This window comes from Lytechinus variegatus, chromosome 8, assembly GCF_018143015.1.
Source record: "Lytechinus variegatus isolate NC3 chromosome 8, Lvar_3.0, whole genome shotgun sequence".
Classification (NCBI taxonomy): domain Eukaryota; kingdom Metazoa; phylum Echinodermata; class Echinoidea; order Temnopleuroida; family Toxopneustidae; genus Lytechinus; species Lytechinus variegatus.
Window position 1 is genome coordinate 27,846,852 of NC_054747.1, and position 23,285 is coordinate 27,870,136.

The 23,285-nt window shown below is 37.2% G+C and overlaps 1 protein-coding gene across 1 annotated transcript in view; it reads left to right on the top strand.

Moving 5' to 3' along the window:
* LOC121420279 (multiple epidermal growth factor-like domains protein 8) overlaps positions 1 to 23,285 on the top strand; it is an 85,595-nt gene that overhangs the window by 21,195 nt on the left and 41,115 nt on the right. The window contains exons 5-16 of the mRNA XM_041614854.1: positions 6,496 to 6,590; positions 8,480 to 8,696; positions 13,130 to 13,316; positions 14,020 to 14,168; positions 15,815 to 15,970; positions 17,006 to 17,210; positions 17,948 to 18,026; positions 18,561 to 18,741; positions 19,682 to 19,845; positions 20,510 to 20,713; positions 21,432 to 21,650; positions 22,977 to 23,228. Coding sequence (XP_041470788.1) covers positions 6,496 to 6,590; positions 8,480 to 8,696; positions 13,130 to 13,316; positions 14,020 to 14,168; positions 15,815 to 15,970; positions 17,006 to 17,210; positions 17,948 to 18,026; positions 18,561 to 18,741; positions 19,682 to 19,845; positions 20,510 to 20,713; positions 21,432 to 21,650; positions 22,977 to 23,228 — 2,108 coding nt within the window. The remainder of the gene's footprint in view (positions 1 to 6,495; positions 6,591 to 8,479; positions 8,697 to 13,129; positions 13,317 to 14,019; positions 14,169 to 15,814; positions 15,971 to 17,005; positions 17,211 to 17,947; positions 18,027 to 18,560; positions 18,742 to 19,681; positions 19,846 to 20,509; positions 20,714 to 21,431; positions 21,651 to 22,976; positions 23,229 to 23,285) is intronic.

Consider the following 23,285-nt stretch of genomic DNA (forward strand, 5'->3'; position numbering starts at 1 on the left):
ATATTATCTCCTGCACAGTATTGAATTCAGCAGAGATGTACATGTATCAGATTAGAGAGAGGGAAAACAAGTGGATATTAATGGCTTGGAGCCGAACTAATATACTTCCTTCAAATGGTATTTAATCAGACACAGGAAAAAATCTAAACACAATACACTTGACTGTGAGATTAATACTGATTATCTTGTAGCCCCCCAAACAAAAAGGAAACCTCTCAAAATCATATTTTATTTTTAGTGACTGAATTTGAATGTTCTTTTTATCAAATAAGATTATTCTACGATTAAATGCATTAAATGGGTACCGGTAGGAAGTAATTCCTTAAAAAGCTGTGTGTGCTATAACACATACAGTAAACATGAAGCTTAGCCGGGTTATACAGGAGCGCCTTGAGCACCTAACAAGGTTAACAAGGATATGTGCGCAATATAAATACCCTATATTATTTTTTTCTGTTGGAAAATTAATAAAAGTTGAATTAAAAAAAAATGCTCCATATTCCCTATTACTAAAATAGATAAAATTGTCAACAAAATGTTTATGTGAAATTATGAAAGCAGATTGAAAGCAGTATACTTGAATGAATTTGGTGGGATTCATCTCTCTCTTGTAATGATGAGATGGAGAAAATGATTTTATTTTCATATTCATTGTCTGTTTTCAATCATCTGCTAATTACTTTCCTAGCAGTATGAAACATACAGGAAATGAGATTGGCTTCAGGCTGGTCGTGATCATTAAGATCTGACTTTCTTTTTCTCTCCCCCTTTCTCTTTCTCTCTCCTTTTTCTCCTCTCTGGGCACCTTAAAGTAATTTTTTTGTGAAAGAACAAAAATGATTCTGGAAGCACATTTTCATTTCATATCCCCAACATGGGGCATAACAAATCAACAAGAAGCATCAGGGCAAAAAACAAACAAATGTCTGTTTGCAGTAAACCACAATGGACCCTTGTCATATCTGCCAAATTTTAATTTTTTAAATTCAAATTTGCCTCCCCTCCCCCCCAAAAAAATATGCTGACCGAGCCTTCTCTTCATTGTTTGGCCTACCTGTACCTTCTTTTACTGGTAGTTAATGGGGCATGGTAAAACGTCATCCATGACATGGCGAGGAAAAAAAGACTGACCGCCCATTCAATACTGTACCTATGTATTGGCAATCAACCATTTTTACTAATAAATAAATTGTAATTTAGTCTACATTTTGAAGCATGCAGGGTGATACCAAAGCTACATGTACATGTAATAACAGTCTTTTGGCGTTAAGACTTCAGTGAAAAGAATAAAACGTGTCGCTGCGGATCAATTTAGTTGATTGCTCTTTCGTGTTCAAAGTGAACAGGCTCAAAATAAAGGGCATACATTGTTACGTACAGTGTGCATACTCTGTGTACTGCTCTGACAGGATATGATCAACATTCAACAATGCGTGCACGACAGCACTGCGTTAATTTACACTTAAAAGCTAATTGAACCATAGGCTTTAATAAATAGATACATCATACCCATTACCTTGTTTAATTGGTCATTGAAAAGGATTTATTCAAGTTGTTTTTGCTATTGAGAGCTTTTTAATTTCTTAAGTTTATTTCAGGGATAGAGGAACTTGAAATGCACGTACGCATGCATACACTGTACAGTATTTCCATTTTCCAATTGCCCATACTATAGTTTAATTTAAAACCTGGTCTAAAGCTGTGGTTTAATTTATCTCTGACAGTACTTACAAGATATATTTATCAGTGCATTGACAAAAAATGTATTCATAAATGTCAAAAATAATAATAACTAATATTTTTTTCACCAGAAATATAAAAGTGCATGGTGAAAGAGCAAAGTATAAGGATACAACTTTTGACCTTTTTAGGTTCTCCGTGCACAGGACATGGTCCATGATTAAAGTGAAACCATACTTCAAAATATAGGCAAATAAATTTTGCTTTCCTTCCCGACTCTTTAACCTTTTAAATGATATACATGTATGTTTTGTCCTTCATATTTTTGTCACAAGTACATGTATGAAGTTAGATATTGAACCTGGCCATATCCTGTAGTCGAGGAAACCACACATTTTCTATATCAGATTCCCAAATTGACTTCTCTCCCATGAGAACGAGTTGAGTGTTGCAAGGAACTTGCATTCAATCGCAAGTCAATTGTGGGTCCCAAAATCATTCTTTGATAATAATAATTATTGAGATCAATTCCAAATTTGTACTCAGTTGCTTGGCCCCGTCTTTAAAGGTCAAGTCCACCCCAGAAAAATGTTGATTTGATTCAATAGAGAAAAATCAGACAAGCACAATGCTGAAAATTTCATCGAAATCGGATGTAAAATAAGAAAGTTATGACATTTCAAAGTTTCCCTTATTTTCAACAAAATAGTTATATGAACGAGCCAGTTACATCCAAATGAGAGAGTCGATGATGTCACTCACTCACTATTTCTTTTTTTTATTGTTTGAATTATACAATATTTCAATTTTTACGAATTTGACGATTAGGACCTCCTTGCCTGAAGCACAATGGAATTCCACGTGTTCAGGGAGGAATGAAACTTCATTCCACGTGACGATGACGAGAAAATGAAAATATTTCATATTTCATATATAAATTACAACAGAAACAGTGAGTGACGTCATCAACTCTCTCATTTGGATGTACATGTAACTGGCTCGTTCATATAACTATTTTGTTGAAATAAGCAAAACTTTAAAATGCCATAACTTTCTTATTTTACATCCGATTTTGATGAAATTTTTAGTGTTATGCTTGTTGAATTTTTCTCCTTTTATTCAAATCAAGTTTTTGTTGGGGTGGACTTGTCCTTTAATACAAAGAGTTAGGATTGGTCCAATCAACCACCATACATGTACATGTAAATGGAAAGCCAGCAACACCAACATCTAAAATGCATGTCTAGTAAAAATATACTCTAGAAATCTAGATGTGATGTGTTTTCATACATTCATTGTTTTCTTGGAAATTCAGTGTGCTTGTCTTTGTTTCCAAAGACATCATGCAAGTTATGACATTGTAGGATTTCCATGCAGTTTAAGATGATCAGATCAATCGTTACGCTTTGTAAGATGGGGCCCTGGTCTGGTTTATGTACATGTACGGGCCTACATCTTGGAATTACACCGCATACATCCCCTACAGAAATTTAAGCGTGCCGCTTGCTAGTAACTAGCATGCGACTAGCAGGGCGCTCGATTAATAAGCGAGTGCATGCTAGCGAACAGTCCCTGCTCGCTAAAAGATCGCTTAACTATTACTCTGCACGCATATTACACGCTTTTTAAGCTAGCCGCATGCTAGTTACTGGCATGCTGCAAGCTTGCGCAAGCTCGTCGCATGCTTGCCGCAAGCTTGAAAATTTCTGTGGGGGGATATGTAGACTTGTGCAAACAAATTAGACTCATTACAGTAACTTCCTTCACCATTTGAATCTTAATAAGAAACAAAAAGGAGATGTAATTTACATGTACATAATTGTGCTAGCACTGAGCTTTAAAGTGGGGACAATCCACAAACTGATACAAATTTTATGGACCTATTATTAACTGTTTCCCTCATATTTGCTCCTCTGATCCCCACACCCCCATACTGAAAAATCAACAGTCTTACAGTTCTCATTACGTTTTCTATCAAAAACTAGTTTACCGGAAACCAATTCAGGAAACCAGTTTGGAACATCACTTTGCTAGCGTTCCCACTTGATCACTCGAAAGTGGTTTTCAAAATCACTTCACGTAAAGCGATCTTGTTGCTATGGAAACACTCTCAGTGGTGTGACACATTTCGCATGGAATGCGAAACTGCAGCGCAGGCATTCTGCACCTTTCGTTTGGAGTACCGCACTCAAAATGTGTGAAGATCACTTCCCAAAGAACAGTTGTGTCCTCACTTTCTCTAAAATCAGTTTAATGAGGTAAAGCGATCTTGAAAACTACATCGCGAGTTGGTTTTCTGATCTGGGGCCCCGTGTCATAAAGGACTTGCAACTGTTGTAACTTTGTCATTATGGCAAGTCCCATGGTAACCTTGATTATGATTGGCCGCTGAGCCCTGTTACCATGGTAGTTGCCATTATGGCAAAGTTACAACATTTGTAACTCTTTATGAAACAGATCCCCTGGTTTCTGATCTGGTTTGGAAGATCGGTTCGACTGTTCTCACTACACGTAAACTAGTTTTATGAAGGTAGTGAGAATGGTTTGTCTCTCTCCATGATCTGATTCCCCCCTTTCTCCTCTCCATTGTGCCTCTGCATTAATTTTGCTAAATCCGATACTAAGTGAACTAGAAGATGATTGCAGTTGTATTTGAAATGCTCCTTGGCATAGGAGCTATTGATTTTCACCGTCTCTTTCTTCTCTACGTCTGCGTCAAAGCCGACCTTACTTTGTATGTCTAGGTTCATGCTTGATCGGAGAGAGAAAGATGGTAATCATTTTCAGGGCCGGGCCGGCTTTTGAAGATGTGCAAAGCCTTTTCAGATGAGCGATATATTTGTCAGACAGCATATGTCTGATAGAAAATGTATAATCAAAGTTTGTGCGAAATTAAAGATTATTTTTAAACCAAAGCCATTTCACCTGTACAGTGCAAGGTTCATAATACAATGTAGTACTCATATATTTCTAGCCCTTTCCTATCAATCTAAAGATTTCAGCTGGCCCAAATCTATCAAAGACGAGTCCCCAGTTTTCTGTGATGCAGAATTCAGGGAGAACCCCAAAGTTATATAAATTTTCATGGACCAAAAAATGACAATACTGTGAAAATCATGATTTTTTTTATAAAAATTGTCCAAAGACTCCAAAACAAGGAAACAGTTCTTCAGTGGAAATACATACATGGTTACCAAAACTTGAGGCAGTGTGTAGCATTTGGTCAACAGGCTTTATCCACAAAGACTTGCATCCCCAGTTTTCCATAAATTCTATAATTCAAATTCTAGATTCCTTGGTGTTATAAAATACACAGGGTTCAGTATAATAACAACATTATCATATGTTATTTTTAAGCAGGGCCCGCTGGGAGAACAGTTTTTGGAACTGAAGTGGCTACCCTGGGTAAAACGTTATGGTATCATTATAAAAACATTATTTTATGTATTCTTTGATGTTTATGATTTATCATGTTTTGCACATGTCAGTACATTACATCAAGGACTACAGGATTTAATGTTTATATTGAACACCAAAGCACCTAGAATTTGAATATTTAGAAATAACAGAAACTGGGGATGCAATTCTTTCGCATATGTACCAAAATTATAATTTTCAAAAAAAATTTTTCACCATCATAGATATTTGGGCCTGTCAAAGTTTATACATTTCATTAGAGCACACATACACACATGACCTTGGATTTGGGCCGGCCCACCAAGATTTTGTAGGACTGCTGGTCAAATGCGAACCACCTCTTGCCTGGCTATTTTTTTCTGAAAAAAAATATTTTCATTCTATGAAGCAAAACTACACAAGAGGGAGATTGGTAACAAATCTCTGTGTGCAACAATAACATATTCAGTGTGTGTTACAATGTGAAGGGCCTCGTCATGCACATTTATTGATATCATCATAATTGATATGGTCTGCTATTGGAGGCAATGTTCATGCGTCAAACACAAACAATATACAGATGATCTTCATCAATAAAACATTAATGTTTACAAACTATAATGGAAATGCCAATTGTAATCAATAATGTACCCTGAAATGTTTGTTATTCAATCGATATTATATTGAGGTTTTATTCAGTATTGAGCTACATCAGGGCCGTCGCCAGGGGGGGTGCGGAGGGTGCGAACGCACCCCCCTTCAGAACCAAAAAAAAAAAAAAAAAAAAAAAAAAAAAAAAAAAAAAAAAAAAAAAAAAAAAAAACAACCGGAGGGGGGGGGGGTAGGGATACTTGAGGGCTCTTTTGAAAAAGATCTGGCAGACGGGCTATATAACTGCATAAAAATTGAGTTAATACGTTGTTTTTTGTGTTTTTGTGTTTTTTTTCATAAGAAGCACCCCCCTAGAAAATAGCTGGTGACGGCCCTGTACATGTACATACATGTCATGTGTACATGTAGTCTACATGTACAGTATAAGTACCATGGTTAAACATAGTAGTTGTTATAAATAGTTTTATGTCAGTAAAAACCACAACCACTTCAGAGTACTTGTGGCTACACTAATGATCATTTTATTTCATTATTTTGATGAAGTAAAAACTCCTTGAAGTCTCTCATTACATCTGTACGTATATAGGCCCTATATTTTTTGTCATTACATGTGTGTTTTTATGTGTTGAAGTCATATAATATATTCTACATTTATATTTTCTGGAATGTGAAACAGTGAAATGAAATCAAATGAAATTAAAACAAATGTCTCTCTTGCCCTCGCTCTTTCTCCCCCTCTCTCCCTTTCTCTTCCCCTCTCTCTATCTCTGTATCCATCTTCTCTCTGTCTTTGCCTATCTATCACAGGTTTTGATCTGAATAATCAATTAGATGATCTCATTCAGTACAGCTTTGAGACGGACGAGTGGACTCAGATCACGCCCAATGGAAGTGTCAAACCGGTATGTAGTTTCACCAAGGAGCATTGGTTTCTTCAATAAGAAGACTTCAAAGAGGAAGTCAGCTCAGGGGAGCGTTTCATCAATATTTTCATCCGACAAGTTGTCAGATCTGATATTTTTCCTTGATTCTGATTGGCTGAGAGGCACTGTTCCTATGGTAACTGTTGGATAAACTGATACTTGTCGGATAAAACGTCTGACAAGTCCTTTCATGAAACGCTCCCCTGACATCATAGTGGTTGAAATAAAAAGCAGAAAAAGAGAGAAAGATAGATGACTACTCCCGACAGAAAATTATTTTAACAGAAACAAACACACAAAAAAAACCCACTGACAATTTTATCGAAACTGAACAAGAAATATTAAACATTTGTGGCAATTAAAAGTTTTTCCTATGTTGATGGAACACTCAAACTACCTGTATGCATGTCTTCACGTACATGCATTGAGCAAGCTGACAATGTCATATGCTCATTTATTCCTTTTTGTTTATCAGGCAAAAATATAATTATTATTTGCGAGGAATATTTTTTTTACAACGTTGGAGAAGCTTTCCATTTCATTAAATCTGGACCTCGTTTTACAAAGAGTTCTGATGGATCCAATCAATTGTAACTCTAGGTTTTTTTCTTCAGGAAATTTGCAAAATGTCCTTTGTAGACAAAATCAATGAATTTATGGGTATACATTCATATCTAGAATTATTTTTTGAAGAAACATGCATTTTATATGCGGACTTTGCTGGCTTTCCATAGTTGCGATTGATGGAATCAATCGCAACTCTTTGCAAGACAGGCCCGGGACTTGCTTAGCTATTTTGAGCATTGTTGAAACTTTGAATATCAAAGCAGTCCATGTGTCCTTTATGACAAATCAGAGGACTGGAATATTCCACATTCGCAGAGAGGGGTTTATAATTTCTTATATCACATTGCCATGTGTAGCACAACATACAAAGGCGAAGATGTGTTTTGTTGCAAGCTGAATCTTTACAGCTGTCCCATATGATTATGAAAAAGTGCATTTACAGCCTTGAAGGAACAGCAAATATTTTATTGCAGGTTATAGAAGTATACCAGCAATTTGTCAGGAAATAAAAGCAATAAGCCTAGATCTTGTTTTTATTGATATTTGTGACCTGGAAAATGAGATCGGATGCATAGTCTTTTGCGTAGACCTATTGAATTCAGAATTGGATACTGGAAAGCAATTCTATTCCTCCATTTCATGGTGTTTCTATTACACTTGATTATTCCATTGCCCCTCCCCCTTTATTTATTAAAACTGTCATCTAAAAATTGAAAGGCATTTCACCAAACACAAGTCAAGAGGTTAAGAGGTTATTATTCAGCCCTGCCCCTCCCCAAATAAAAAGTTGGTCACAATGCTCATAATGGTGTTGAATTTGTGTTCAGTCCTACATGTATAATTATGTGCATGATACCTGGGCCCCGTCTTACAAAGAGTTATGATTGATCTAATCAATCGTAACTATGGAAATCCACCGATGTCATAATTTTTCTACAGGAAGTTTGCAGGGTGTCCTTTGTAACCAAAGAGAAGCATATTGAATTTTCAAGAAAATGACGAATGCATGAATATACATGTACATCATAGCTAGAAAATATTTTGAACAACAAATTGATCCACATTGTGCTGCACTCAACCCAGGTGAGGTAAATCAATACCCTACAGGGTTAATTAATTCCTGGAATGCACCAAGCACATTAGAGCAGCTGGAGATAAAGCTGGTGTAATATAACGTGTCCCATTCAATTTGTGACTAGATAATTAGGGCATCATAAATGCTACATTTAATTGTTAAGCATACAGTATGATTGTAAAGACGGTGTCTGATATTGAACTGAACTTTTATATTTTGTTGACAGAGTGGTCGGTATCGGCATACCATGGAGCTGTATGAGAACCACCTTCTAGTCTTTGGAGGAATCCTAACCAACGGATCCTGGTCCAATGAGCTTTGGTCCTTTGATCTAGCTACCCTCAGTTGGGAGCTACTGCCGTCTGGAACTGATTCGGTCCCTCCGGGCTTGGCGCATCATTCCTCCTGTATAGTGGAATACTCTTATCTAGTTGTCATAGGAGGTATGAATCTTATCCTGTTAATAGGATCTTTATTCATTTGAGGTTGGCTGGATGTACCCACATGTATTGTGTTAATAGATAGCATGTATATTCTGAAATTATTTTTCTATATAGGAAATAAAACAATATGCTTTTCTGCAAGAAAAAATTATGGTATAATTCAAGCTTTCATTTGAAAAAAATGCATGCACATGAGTAGATGCTTGCTTAACCCTCGTTAGACTGGGCTATTTCGACGCCTAAGAAGACTGGGGGGGGGGGGCTGATTCAGCCCCCCCTTATGATCTCGGCCGTCGATCGCGCGATCGCGACGAAAATTGGCACACGCGTTACCCATGGCATTATCTACAAAACTATAACATCAAATTCTGCAAAAAATCTCATGTCTCATTAATTATGCTAATTTATGCGTAAAATCATAAGTTTGCTCTAATTAATAAAATAATGCCCCTGAAATGCTAATTTTTGTTTCACATACTCTAGATAGGCATCTGATCAAATTGATTTTAAAAAAATTTCAAAATCACATTTATTTTCTTATGTATTCTATTATTTTCTAAATTTCTTATGTATTTCTTTGTTTTTCGACTTTTTATTTTCTATTGTTTTTTCAATGGAAATTGTCTGGGACTTCATTTTGACCATAAAAAAGATAAAATTAATTGATTTTAAGCAGTAAAAGGAAAAATAATGATGCATTTGGTCAATTCCATTGTGACTTATGGGACATTTGATACTTTTTTCCACATAACTGAAGTGCATATCTGAAATAGTAGCTGCACAAACATGGATTTACTTTATTAAACTGTAAGAAGAATACTGAAACTTACTATATACAAAAATGTATGCTTTCAGCTTGGTTGCATAGGGTGCTATATCTTCAGAAATGTCATTGTGACTTATGGGACGTCGATGGACCACACAAATTGAGCTCTTTTGTTCAAAGTGCCATATCTATCTCAGTTTTATGACAATGTTTTTAAATTTGGACTTGGAGATTAACCAGTGATAGTGCTCACTAACAGTACTTGAATTGGACTTGATTAATTTCATTTGTTTCAGTAATTCTGTGCAATCGTGTGTGACTTATGGGACAAGTGAATGTGACTGATGGGACCCTATCTAATTTCGTTGATTTTATATTTCCTCTCGATGACTTTTTAAGTCAAACTTAATTTCAGCATGAATGAATATTCCCTAATAAGATGACACCTTTAATAATTCATGCCATTGTGTCGCAAATAAATTCAACAAAGGGCAGAAACATCTTTTCATGCACTTCATTTATATAAAGGGAACATTAACCAAAAAAAGCTTCCTAACTTGTCATCAAGTTTTAAGAACTGTAATCAAATAAGTACAAAATAATCAAACAATTTCAATCATAAATATTTAGCAAACAGATGAAAAATGAACAATTAGAAAGAATGTACACACTTTCCATTGTGACTGATGGGACATAATGATAGGATATATTTGTTACAGATGGGGCAAATAAATGTTGCTTTTCTCTATCTGTCTCGTACAGTATGGTATTAAGAAAATGACCTTTACAGTGTATACTGTACATGTAAGAAAATTAAGACATTAATGTTGTCATGAAGCATATCAATATTCTTGTTAATATATTCTCTTTTGTGTCAAATGCTGATATTTTTAATTAGTTGTTGATGTTTATGATAAAACAGATGGATATCAGTGCACAGGCAAATTTTTGACAAAAAATATTAAAATTTTGGCATAAATTCTTTAAAAAAAAATTATTAACTGGACTGTCTAGAAAACGGTTGCAATCGATTTCTACTATCTAAACTGCATGTACATGTATACTTGTATAGTAAAAAGTGTATTCATTTACATGGAAGATTTTACCATTGTCTGTGCAAAAAATATGAAAATAATTGATTTTCATGAAAAATCCAAGATGGCCGCCAAAAATTGCCAATTTGGAATCCCATGGGACACGATTTGACAAAGGGAACATCAAGATTCATTAACTAGGCCTATACACTTCAGGCAATACAAAAAATGTTGGTTAAAAATATATCATGGGGGTGCACCCTATCACAACTTCTTTTTTTGCCAGCTGCTTGGGTTGATATGTCATCTCTTTCATAGAAATTCTGAATGTCTGTAAGGACATCATCATTTATAGAGTACCAAAGTGATGATGTCAGTTGTCATGGTGTGATGGCAGCCTGGTTCTAAACAAAATAACCTGGGGCCGTTTCATAAAGCTGTTGTAAGTTAGGAGCAACTTTAAGAATGACTAGTGATCCTTTCTTATATGCTAAAACATTGCCAATTTATGATGACATTTACCACAAGGATCATCGGTCGTTCTTAAAGTCGCTCTTAAGTTACGAAAAGCTTTATGAACCAGTGCCCTTTTACGACTCTCAGAATGATGGTAACAACCAGGGACAACACATCACCATTTTTGCAAACACAAATGTGTAAGACGATCATGCAGCTGCGACTAGGTTTAGAACCGGCCGATTCGATGTTCATGACATTGTGACATCACACTTCGGTCCTCCTTAAATGCGCATGTTTCTTTCTATTAACAGGCAGCAGGAATGATTCTTAGAAAACTGGATTGCAAGCTTCTGAACAATTTTTTTGGCATTTACAGGGGCTTTAATAGCTCTGCTCATGGTAGCCTTAAATGCATCTGAGGACTGGTGCTCTTATTTTGACAGGATCCAGAGGGTCGCTCAACTACAAAATTTGTGACTGATGGGACATTGACATAGGTTTTAATAGTTTCCATGGAACTACATGTATACCAAGTTCACATCATATGTAAAACAGTGGATGCATACTCCAAGGGGAGAAGAAAACCAAGAGAGTGATCTGGACCTAAAAAATGAATAAAAGCTAGGGTGAAACAAACCCAATTTACCTGCACTCAGCTTTGCATTTTAGCGATCATATTCAGTTTTCTCCTTCTTTCTGGACTGGGCACACATTGCAAACTTTTTTTCTGTTCAATGCACTGCCTATGACATTCAGACTGTTTAATCTGACAGTCAGCATACTGTTCTCCAGCTTTTTAAGCATTATTGTCTCTCTCTTTGCTGTCATGGACAGCTTTAAGGTGGCATGGTTTACGGACTGTACATGTATATGTGACTTATGGGACATGTGACTTATGGGACTTAAATGTATGTCCCCCCAGTATAGCTATTTCAAGTCCAATACAGATGCAGCTTGATTTGTTGGTGCAAGCATGTACTATGGTAGATAAAAAAGTCCAATACTTGTCTGCAGGAGTCTATGGCAGCATATGAGGGAAACTTAATGCTCAAAATTGTGACTTATGGGACATCAAACATACACACCTTGAAATGTATTTTGTGCCTCACAGTTTCACTGCAGCGTGTAAAACAATACAGCTAATGGTAAATTATTGCTTGGAGGTCACATGGACAGTGGAATTTTTCATCAGCACCCTTTGCTTGCCAGGAGCCAGGGATGGGTGAAAGTTGTACACTTTCTATGAAATCTTAGTACTAAAATGCAACAGAGTGCACATTGCATATTTTATGAATTAATGAGGGTATAGCAAATATAAGTGTGTTTTTGTAAACCTTAAACTGTATACTTATAAACAGTATAAACAAAATTGCTCAGAAAAGAAATTTTTGAAAATGGAAAAATGCAACATTTGGCTGGAATTGACCACTTGTGATTATTGGGTAGGAACACTATTTGCATTGGATTTGTACACACATTCACGTTTTTGAGTAATTTTGGGTCTGCATGCACTTACGAAATGTTGCGTAATTTTTAAAACCGCGTACCCGGGGGTCACGATTTTGGTCTCAAAAGTTGCGCGAGACTTGAAAGTAAAAAGTCAGCGACCGACGCGGTCAAAAAATTTCGCGCGGCGGATTTATCGCGAAAAATGTCGAGGGGGGGCTGAATCAGCCCCCCCCCAGTCTTTTTAGGGTTAATAACTGGTAGCCTTCATGCGAACTTGGCTCAAGCAAGATAATTACTTCACAAAGGAATTTTACTGTCGTTACATTTAATTTGATGAAAAAATGAAACGGCTCAATCGATGGGCATGGTGCGTTTATTTTGGTGAAGAGTTATACTTTGAGTGGCCTACCGGTAGGAATAATTGTATCTAGATTTTGTGCAAGCAAGGTAATGGTGATGTCACTGCATGTGGCAGAGAAAGATAGACAAATATTAAAGTTGAGTGGCAATGACCTCTTCTTTTGTGCATACTCAAAGCCATTCCTCATACTCCATGGGCTAAAGTGATCAGCAAAACACAACCGCTTTACCAAAGCGAGTAAAGATTGATGGGGGACACTACACTTAATCAAATCATTGATTTATAAACAATCCTATAGCAAGATTCCTTCTATATATCATATTATAAACACTACTATACTGCAATGATGTGATTGTATTTTCAGGTGCCAGTGAAGACGGGACCTTCTTAGGAACAATCTACAAGTATGATCTTCAGTTGCTTCAGGGATGGGAAGAGATCACTCCTCGTGGTGGGCTTGAAAGAGAAGTCAGACTACGAGATCACTCAAGTGTATATCACTATGATACCAAGTCTATTATCGTCTTTGGTGGACTAAAATCACCTCAAACGTGAGTATTATTTCTTTTTTATTCAAATGGTTTATCAAGATAAATTACCTTGAGTTTAGCCGAATTACAGAACTATGGACATTGAGATAGATTGATAATGTATTGAGACAAGATTACAGGATGACTCGGCGTATATCACCAGATACCAAGTCTATCATCATCTTTGGTGGACTCAAATCACCTCAAACGTGAGTATTTATTAAAAAAAGGGTCAACTTATGTTTATTAAGTTAAATTACAGTATGGATAACAAAATAGATTTAGTAACAAAAACATGTAATGAAGTAGGACTATGAGATTTTGCAAGTGTTTATCTTGAGATTGTTGAAGTCTATTATTTGTCTAAGATGGACTCAAATCACTTCAAACGTAAGTATTAAAAGAGAGTGATTCATAATGGTTTATGGAGATAAATTTCTTTTGAGTTTACCCAATTTTACAGTAGTTTGGATAATGAAATAGATTTTCAATTCATAAATATTATGAAGTAAGACTACAATACGACAATGACAAGGATCTATTTTTAGGTGTCATATAAACCAAATATAGTAATGAATGTTTTTCATGCAATGAGACATAGCCTCATTGAATGGATCATTTCGTCTTTAACCTCATGAAGTATTCTGTCCATTGCACTCATAAATGTTCTTTATTTGTATACTACTTGTTTATAGTGAACATCGTCCTATATTTTCATTCACAGGCACAATACACTAGTGAGTAGTAGGATCAACACTGTGTATGCCTTTCAGTTTGAGGATCGCTACTGGACCAAGCTGGCCTCGTCTGGCAGTGTAAGAGCTCGGTCTTACCACACAGCAAACATCATAGGCAATTACATGGTGGTATACGGTAAGAAGCCATACACTCTTCTCTATTAATGTAACGAGAAAAGGTCATTGTATTACCCTTCATTTTTATAGCTTTTATGATGAACAGGACAGGATATCCACTTAACACAAAGCCTTGCAATCATCAGAGAATATTTCATTACAATAGATTGCATAGACTACAATATACAATCAATCGTGAAAATCAAGCGTGTGATTAATCGCTAACCTTTGTGTTACGCGACCCTGGTCAGAAAAGTCGGCAAGAAATTATGTATGTGTTCAAATTTCTTGCCGATTGAATAGATACCAAGTTTTACTCCTGAATAGATACCAAGTTGTACTCCATCCCACATTGCTACCCCTCATTTCAAGTGATCACTCTCCTGATCCGAGTGTGATCAGGATTTTGATATAGATCAGGGTTTCTATCTGCGATTGTGAAACAGCCCTTCAAAGAAGTATTAAAACAGTACCAAGGTCTTGGTAAAAATAACTTTAATGTGTGTTGTAATACGTATTGTTCATAGAAAAAAAAAGAAAAAAAGGAACAAAAACAAATAATCCAAACACTTTCAATATATCTTTGACTGAAAAATAATGATTTAATTGGTCTTCTTGGGATAATAATGATATCACATGTATATGGAATGAAATTGGGCTGATTTTTCTGGGGGGCGTTTCATGAAAGGACTTGTCGGACGTTTTATCCGACAAGTCCCATTTTATCCGACAATTACCATAGGAACAGTGCCTCTCAGCCAATCAAAATCATGGAAAGATGTCAGATCTGACAACTTGTCGGATGAAAATATTGATGAAACGCTCCCCTGGAGGGCGTTTCATGAAAGAACTTGTCGGAAGTTTTATCCGACTAGTCCAATTTTATCCGACAGTTACCATAGGAACAGTGCCTCTCAGCCAATCAAATTCATGGAAAGATGCCAGATCTGACAACTTGTCGGATGAAAATATTGATGAAACGCTCCCCTGGAGGGCGTTTCATGAAAGGACTTGTCGGACGTTTTTTCCGACAAGTCCCATTTTATCCGACAGTTACCATAGGAACAGTGCCTCTCAGCCAATCAAATTCATGGAAAGATGTCAGATCTGACAACTTGTCGGAGGCAAGTATTGATGAAACGCTCCCCTGGAGGGCGTTTCATGAAAGGACTTGTCGGACGTTTTATCCGACAAGTCCCATTTTATCCGACAGTTACCATAGGAACAGTGCCTCTAAGCCAATCAAAATCATGGAAAGATGTCAGATCTGATAACTTGTCGGATGAAAATATTGATGAAACGCTCCCCTGGTCTCTACATTTTCACTCTGTGAATGACTAGTGAATTTCAGATGCAATTTTTCAGTGTTTCATTTTTACAACATATCACAGACATTGGTACATTACAATTTGAACCTTACATCTCAAGATATTTTTTTTATAACATTTAATTATCTCAATTTGGGTCGGCTGTAGATGAGGTTGATTCCTTTTTGGTTGCTACCCTCTTGGTATACGTACTTTATTTCTGTTACTAGTTGATGTGTCATATTTTAACTGTTTATATTATATTGCGTATGTTAATGCTGAAAAATCAATTGAATTGAATTGAATTATTAACAGATCTATGCCTTTAATCGAGACATTTTTGGTATGTTTATTTCAGGAGGAAACGTCCATCACCATCTCTCAAACACCGGTGGTTTCGTGGTGGTAGAGGATTATGGCGATCATGAGAAATGCTTTGAAGATGGGATAGAACTGTATCACCTGGGATGTCATAAATGGATATCATTCAGTGAGATGGCCGGAGACTTTCAAGGTGAGCTCCTATAACTAGTCATAAAGGGGTCAATGATTGACTAGTTTTGTATTGTGGGGACCATTAAAAAATGCTTTGAAGATGAGATAAAACTGTATCACCTGGGATGCCATAAATTAATATCATTCAGTGAGATGGCCAGAGACTTTCAAGGTGAGCTCCTGTAGTTAGTCATAGAGGGGTCAATGATTGACTAGTTACAGAGTCATTTTTAAGGGTCACTAAATGACTTTATCGCGTATACATCATTCAGTGAAATGACTGGAGCGTTTCAAGGTGGCCTTCTGTAGATAGTCATAGAGGAGTTGATAATTGACTCATTACAGATGTATTAAATGGGTCAGTGATTGACTAGTTTTGTATTATGGTGACCATGAAAAATGCATTGAAGATGGCATAGAACTGTATCACCTGGGATGTCATAAATGGATATCATTCAATGAGATGACTAGAGACTTTCAAGGTGAGCTTTTATGGGTAGTCACAGAGGGGTCAATAATTGACTAGTTACATACCTGGGTCAATGATTGACTAGGTAAAGGGAGGTAATGGTGACCATGATAAATTATTTGAAGTTGAGATGGCTAGATACTTTCAAGGTGAGTCCATACAGCTAGTGAAATAGGGGTCAATTTATTCATCAGTTACAGAGGTGAGGTATTAGGGGTCAGGATTTTCTATAGTTTCAAAGGTATTCAGGGTCAATGATTTACTAGTTACTATTTCTTTGCTATCTTTAACTTTTCATTTTTGTTTTCTTTCTTCCCCTCTTTATTGTTAACTATCATTTTGTTTCTGTTATTATTATTATTCGGCAAAGAAATTTTAAGGAAGAACAATGTATTTCAGTACAAACAATACAAAATAAGAAACATCAACCATTGGAGCGCCAGGGATAGAAAAAGGTTAACTGAATTACTGTAGCCTAAAGCCTCCTGTCCCTTATTAGATATCATTATCACTATGCATATTGCAACTTGGAATCATCACAAAGGTAATACTATCCTTCTCCATACCTTTATTAATATATCATAGAACCTGGACCATACAATCCTCACACTGTCACAAAGGGACGATTTGCCCATAGTGCAGTTGTACGAGACCAAACAACACTCGTCGTCATCGGTGGATTCAACGGAGTCACTCAGAGCGATGTCTTCGCCGTCAAGATGCCGGGCACCGTCTCTATCAACCCCGCAACAGCAAACCAAAGTTTGAATCCATGTGACTCTCATAAAAGGTAAGCATGACAGTTTCAACTCTCTCAATAACAGCAATGAAAATAACAATGAGTAGAAGAAATAACCAGCTGTCTCACGATGTAGCAAACGTAGTACATCGTGAGACAGCTGGTTATTTCTTCTACTCAATCCTCCACGACAATGAACCTCTTCCACATCATCAATAACAATGATAATAACAACAAGAATATATTTCAAAAGGGTATTCACTTCATTTCCTGTACTCCCTGCAGGCCCTGCTTATAATGATGTTTTTGTACAACATTGGCTTTAGCATGGCTAATTTGATTGGATTTTAGTTTTAAGAAAAGATGGTTACAAATGGTAGTTTCTACTATTAATGCATGAATAAATTCATATTTGGATGATCCATGCCTCTAGACTCAAATAGCAAAACAATAAGGTTTTAATTTTTTTTTTACAGAAAAAAAAAATGATACATGTTTGTTCAGATATGTGAACCCGAAATCAACTCCTGCGCAAAATTTTTGATTGTTGTGATACAACCACCCAACCTTGTGATACTCCATGGTTATGAAAATTGTATATAAGGGATCACAGGGTTACAGCCACCTTGCAATCTTCATTTACAAATCAGCTTTTTTGGGGGGAAAAAAAGGGGGGAAAAAGCAACAAAAGCTGAAAGTTTGGATAATGGTTGTTTCAAGTCCTTGCAACTCCTATTACTGCCCATTATAACAAAAATTATATTGTTTCATCGTTCATCTTGTTTCAGTGAGAATAATTGCACCCTTGATCCAGCGTGTGGTTGGTGTCCTCAGTCTAGCACCTGTCTTGGCTTCTCTGATAGTCAGGTAAGTCATACATAACACTAGAGTGTTTGGTGTAGTGTAGATAGTACACCAAACAGTGGTTTGTATTGTGTTAAGAAATACACCAGACTGTTGTGGGTCAGATGTAGAAAGAAACACCAGCCAGTGAGACATGATGGTCAGCTGTAGAAAATTCTTCATATAATCTTGGGTCAAATGTAGAAAAAAAAAGCATTGGGTAAAGGTGTAGGAATCCCCTCCCCCCTAAATATACCAGACTAGGATGGGTGTAGACATGAAAAATACACCATCACAGTCGGGCCAGGTGTAGAAAAATATGCCATAATGGTTTGATCTAGTGTAAAATGTTTGTGTTTACCAGTCAGTGGAGGGTAATATGTATATAGATACATACACCAGACTGTCATATACACCAGACATAGTGACTTTGGTGTGGATAGATCATACTGACAGAGGTTGCTGTAGCATAAAAAAATCACCAAAAAGTTTTAGGGAAGAAACTTTTCTATTGATTTTTTGAGGATTATACTTATTATTTCACTTTTGATTTTACAGTCTTGTTCAGGCACACTGCTTCAACCCGAGTGCCCTGGCATATGCAGTGCTTTGATCACATGTGAGGCTTGTATGCTGTGGGGTCAGGGAGCCCAGACAGCGACCTTTGACCCCGAGGTCACCCATGTCAACGAGCAGTGTGGCTGGTGTGTGCAGGATCGCGCCTGTTACTCTCTATCGGGTAAGTTATGAAAATGATAATATTGTAAATTTAGGAGTGTTGAGAATTATGAATACTATGGTGCTCATAAAATGTTAATTAAAAGAGTGCTCTAGTTTGACATCATTACATTGCACTGTTTGTTTTTTATGGTATGATGTTTTTGTTATGTTTATGTCAGGTCATTTTTAGCAAATTTTCCTTTTTAATATACTAGTATACTATATGTACTTCAATAACAGTCATTCTTTGTCATTGTTCATTAAAGTATTTTGCTGATTTAAGCATTATAACATGGGTCAGAAATTTACATTTCATCCTGAAAGAACAGCTTTTGCAGTCCACCTTTTTTGCATGGTTTTGTTAAAATGTGCCGCAGAATATTTCTTATAAAGGAATGCCCAGCAATTGAGTTTGAAACCTCTTGTTGGAATACTTTACAAGTTATAAAGATAGTACATACATTTATAGAAACCAGAATGTAATGAATAGGGTAATAATATATTTTCTTAGCATTTTGAGATATTGTGATGTAATTAGCGATAGATATAAAAGTGGAGCATTATTATTTTTACTACATAGGTTCATTATTGCGGATTGAAATAATCGCTAGAGGGTAATCATTTGTCTCGCAATCTACTATGGTCAACAAGGAAATTTGTGATCACTCCCCCAAAAAGTGTTCACTGGCTTTCTAGGAAATTCGTGATCACTCTCGCAAAAAGTGAACTTTCGTCACTTGATAAAGAGTTGCAGCGGCACTCGAAAGCTCGTGAACTTGTAAGCTAGTGAACACTTTTTGCGAGAGTGATCACGAATTTCCTAGAAAGCCAGTGAACACTTTTTGGGGGAGTGATCACAAATTTCCTTGTTGACCATAGTAGATTGCGAGACAAATGATTACCCTCTAACGATTATTATTATTCTTATTTGTCATTTTTCCTGTTGTTCAACCTTTCAGCTCCATCCGGTACGTGTGATCCATCTGCCGGTGATTCTGGGGCATGGTGGGGCCCTTCATCAACCTTCATTGCAAGCTTTGACCAGTGTAAGACCGCTGACTTTCCTCCTGGTATAACCATGATGAGATACACCCATCCGCAGAACTTATCTTATCCAGATCAGGTAGGAAATACTTACACTCTTTCTCAAGTATGTTGTGGATTCTTATGCATGTAAATATTGTTGTTCTTTTTCAGTGCATTTATGGATCAGCACCTCAACAACGTTTACTTCATCAATTTCTTCAGACAAATTAGGTATCTACATGTACGTTCGTCAACTTCTGGCTACCTTGTAATTCCAAAGTGACTGAATGAAAGCATTGAGATCAACTCAACAAACTCAAGCTCTTTTTTCATTGTCTACAGTGTTTTAGCCTTTAGGACAAGAGCCTTGCCCTTGAGAGACAGAGTCCGAGACCACATTACACAGAGACAAAATATTTGACTCTGAATCTTTGTCTTGAGGTGTCTCAAGGCACCCTACACAGATGATGATCTCCAGTTTCTCAAGGACAATTACGTGGGCTTGGCCTTGTCCTTTTTCGCTAACATCTAGTGCTTGGCTTTCGCCTTCAAGCAGTTAGTCCTTGACCTTGTCCTTTGACAGTCTTGCATTAGCTGATGGTCTCCCATCTTTTCTCACCTCAAGGACAATATCACGGTCTTGGCCTTGTCCTTGTTCTCTAACACCTAGTTCTTGGCTTTTGCCTTTAAGTAGTTAGTCCTTGACCTTATCCTTTGACAGTCTGGCATTAGCTGATGATCTCCCCTTTTCTCTCGCCTAGGTGTCCATAATAACAACTACCCAACAGACAGTCAGCTACTACCCTGTCTTACAGTCCTCAGAGGTGAGTGCTGGTGGGTACTACACAGTGGTCTTCAAGGGATTCCTCTACCCTCAGGGTGCAACGTCACCATCGGTCTGGATCAAGGCCACCAGGGCCGAGGCTACTCTGACCATGAGCACGGATGAAAACCCTTCGAATGCAGTGAGTGCTTCTCTCAAAATCAGTTCATTTTTTTTCAACAATTGAAATGACCAACAAAGTAAGAGAAGATTCATGCAGTAACATGAATGAAAATTTAACTCATAGTTAGGATTAATTCCGTGGAAGCTCTTGAGCACAACTGAAGAAGCGGCAGTATGAACATACCATGGTAATGATAATAGTTCACCTTGGAATAGTAAATTACTAAATGGATGGCATATCAGTACATTCTTGATAAGTTGACCTTCCATAAGTAGAATAGCAGCAAAAACATCACTTTTTCAGTCCAGAATATGCTAACACTTGTTATTGTAATCATGGAGTTTAAATTTTTCTTGTTGCTCATAGTTTTTGGTCCAAAAGAAGCATATAACACCCTTTTACAACAACTATTTGTTGCTTGTATTACAAACATGTATTGATAGCATCTACAAGAAATTAACAATCAATCAGTTGACTTAGGCATATTCATCTTTATATGAATGTTAATTGTTATTGTCATTACAATGTTCATTGTTTATTACTCACTCTCAGGTGAAGGTAGCTGAAAGATCCCTATTAAAGCAGTACAAACAAGTCACCCATCCTGGCGAAGCGTACTCCTACCACCGATCCTATCTTCCCTGACACTAGCCCAGGGACCAAGTTAGATAGGTGGTGCTTTGTGAATTCCTATTATTATCATAACAATGTACATTGTCCTATTACTCACTCTCAGGTGAAGGTAGCTGAAAGAGCTCTTAGCAGTACAAACGAGTCACCCATCCTGGCCAAGCGTACTCCTACCACCGATCCTATCTTCCCCGACACCAGCCCCGGGACCAAGTACTATACTATGATGGAGGAGAGAAAACAGATCACTTCAAACATGCAATACTCCAGCTCTGCGATGGAACTTCACTGGAATGGTTACGTTCCTAGTGGTCTCACCCACCATGTGAGTTCAGAGTGAACAGGGTTGCCAAACCTTATTTAAATATCCCCGTTATTGTCAATAACCGGTGAAAAGGATATCTGGGCCCGATTGTATAGAATTTCCTATTGTAGTAACTTTACCATCCAATGGTTACTGTCATGGTAACAATGCTAATCAGCCTATCAGAATCAAGGATTTCAGGGAAGTTACCAATGGACAGCAAAGTTGCCCTAATAGTAACTTTTATGCAACAGGGTCCTTGTTGTTGAAGGTCATTCCACAAAACTGTTGGCTATTGAGATCACTAATATGAACAAGATATGTATGCTAAAAAGCAGACAATACGAGTCAGTTTCACTTTTTGTATTATATACCAACAATGAACAGATATTCTAATGTACAATTTATATACCTTGAAAAAGTGAGATATGGATATGACATCAGTCATTATCTGTGGGAGTAGGTCTCTTTTAACGAAAAGTGCCCATGTAGCATTATTTAACATTGATTTGTTGTTTTTCATCACGTTGGAAATGTACGTTTGGCATGTATGATCAAGGTTGTCTTATCATTCTTCCCTCGGCTTTCTTGCATGTCCTATATGGTGAATGTACTCCATGTACCACTGTGAATATGAACCCTGTTTAGTACTGTATTGCAGTATTATGTGGAGCGTTGTTGCCCAGTGGATAAGTCTTCTGACTTTGAAACAGAGGGTCGTGGGTTCGAATCCCAGCCATGGTGTAATTTCCTTCAGCAAGAAATTTATCCACGTTGTGCTGCACTCGACCCAGGTGAGGTGAATGGGTACCCGGCAGGATTAATTCCTTGAATGCATGAGCGCTGAAAGGCAGCTCGAGCTAAAGCCGGGGTAATAATAATAGTAACTCGCCTCGGAATAGAATATTTCTAGATAGATGGCGCTATATAAATGCCTATTATTATTATTATGTCACTAGGGTTAACTGTGCCTGCTGTGAGCCACATGTACTATTTCTTTGTCAGCTGCAGTTGTCAAGGTGACGTGACATTTGCTCCTGCATCAATTGCTTCGGGCTTTATTTTTTCCTTAAGATATAGGGTTAGGGTGTGGGTTTCAGTAGGTTTTTTTGTTGGGTTAAAGCAAGGAGATATCACCTCTAGAGGTGATATCTCCTTGGTTAAAGGTAGAATATAGTGTGAATTCTATGGTTGCAGTTTGCCATTTGTGTCTGTGGAAGTTTATAGAGTAGCAATTGTCTCTGGAGCAAATGTGATGGAACTGTTTATCAACCTGGAAGAATCATTAAAAAGAAGACAAAAGTCAAACAATTCTTATTATTATTATTTCATTGTTTATTCCCACAGAGCTTCACCTCAGACTACCTCCAGCCATACAAATCCGACTCCTGCACCAATTACTCCACCTGCCGAGGGTGTCTGACCGATGCTGCCTGTGGCTGGTGTCCTGTGAGCGATACGTGTGAGCTCCGGGATGGACCAACCCTTTCCATGGACCGCTGCGGGACTTCCTCAAGACCCATCGAGCACTATCTGGTCTTGGATGTGGATAATTGTGGGAACTGCAGCCAGCATTGGAGCTGTGACCTGTGCACTTCGGTGAGTTGAATGTTTTGTTTGTTGAAAAACAGTTGCAGCTTCATGAAGATCCTAGTA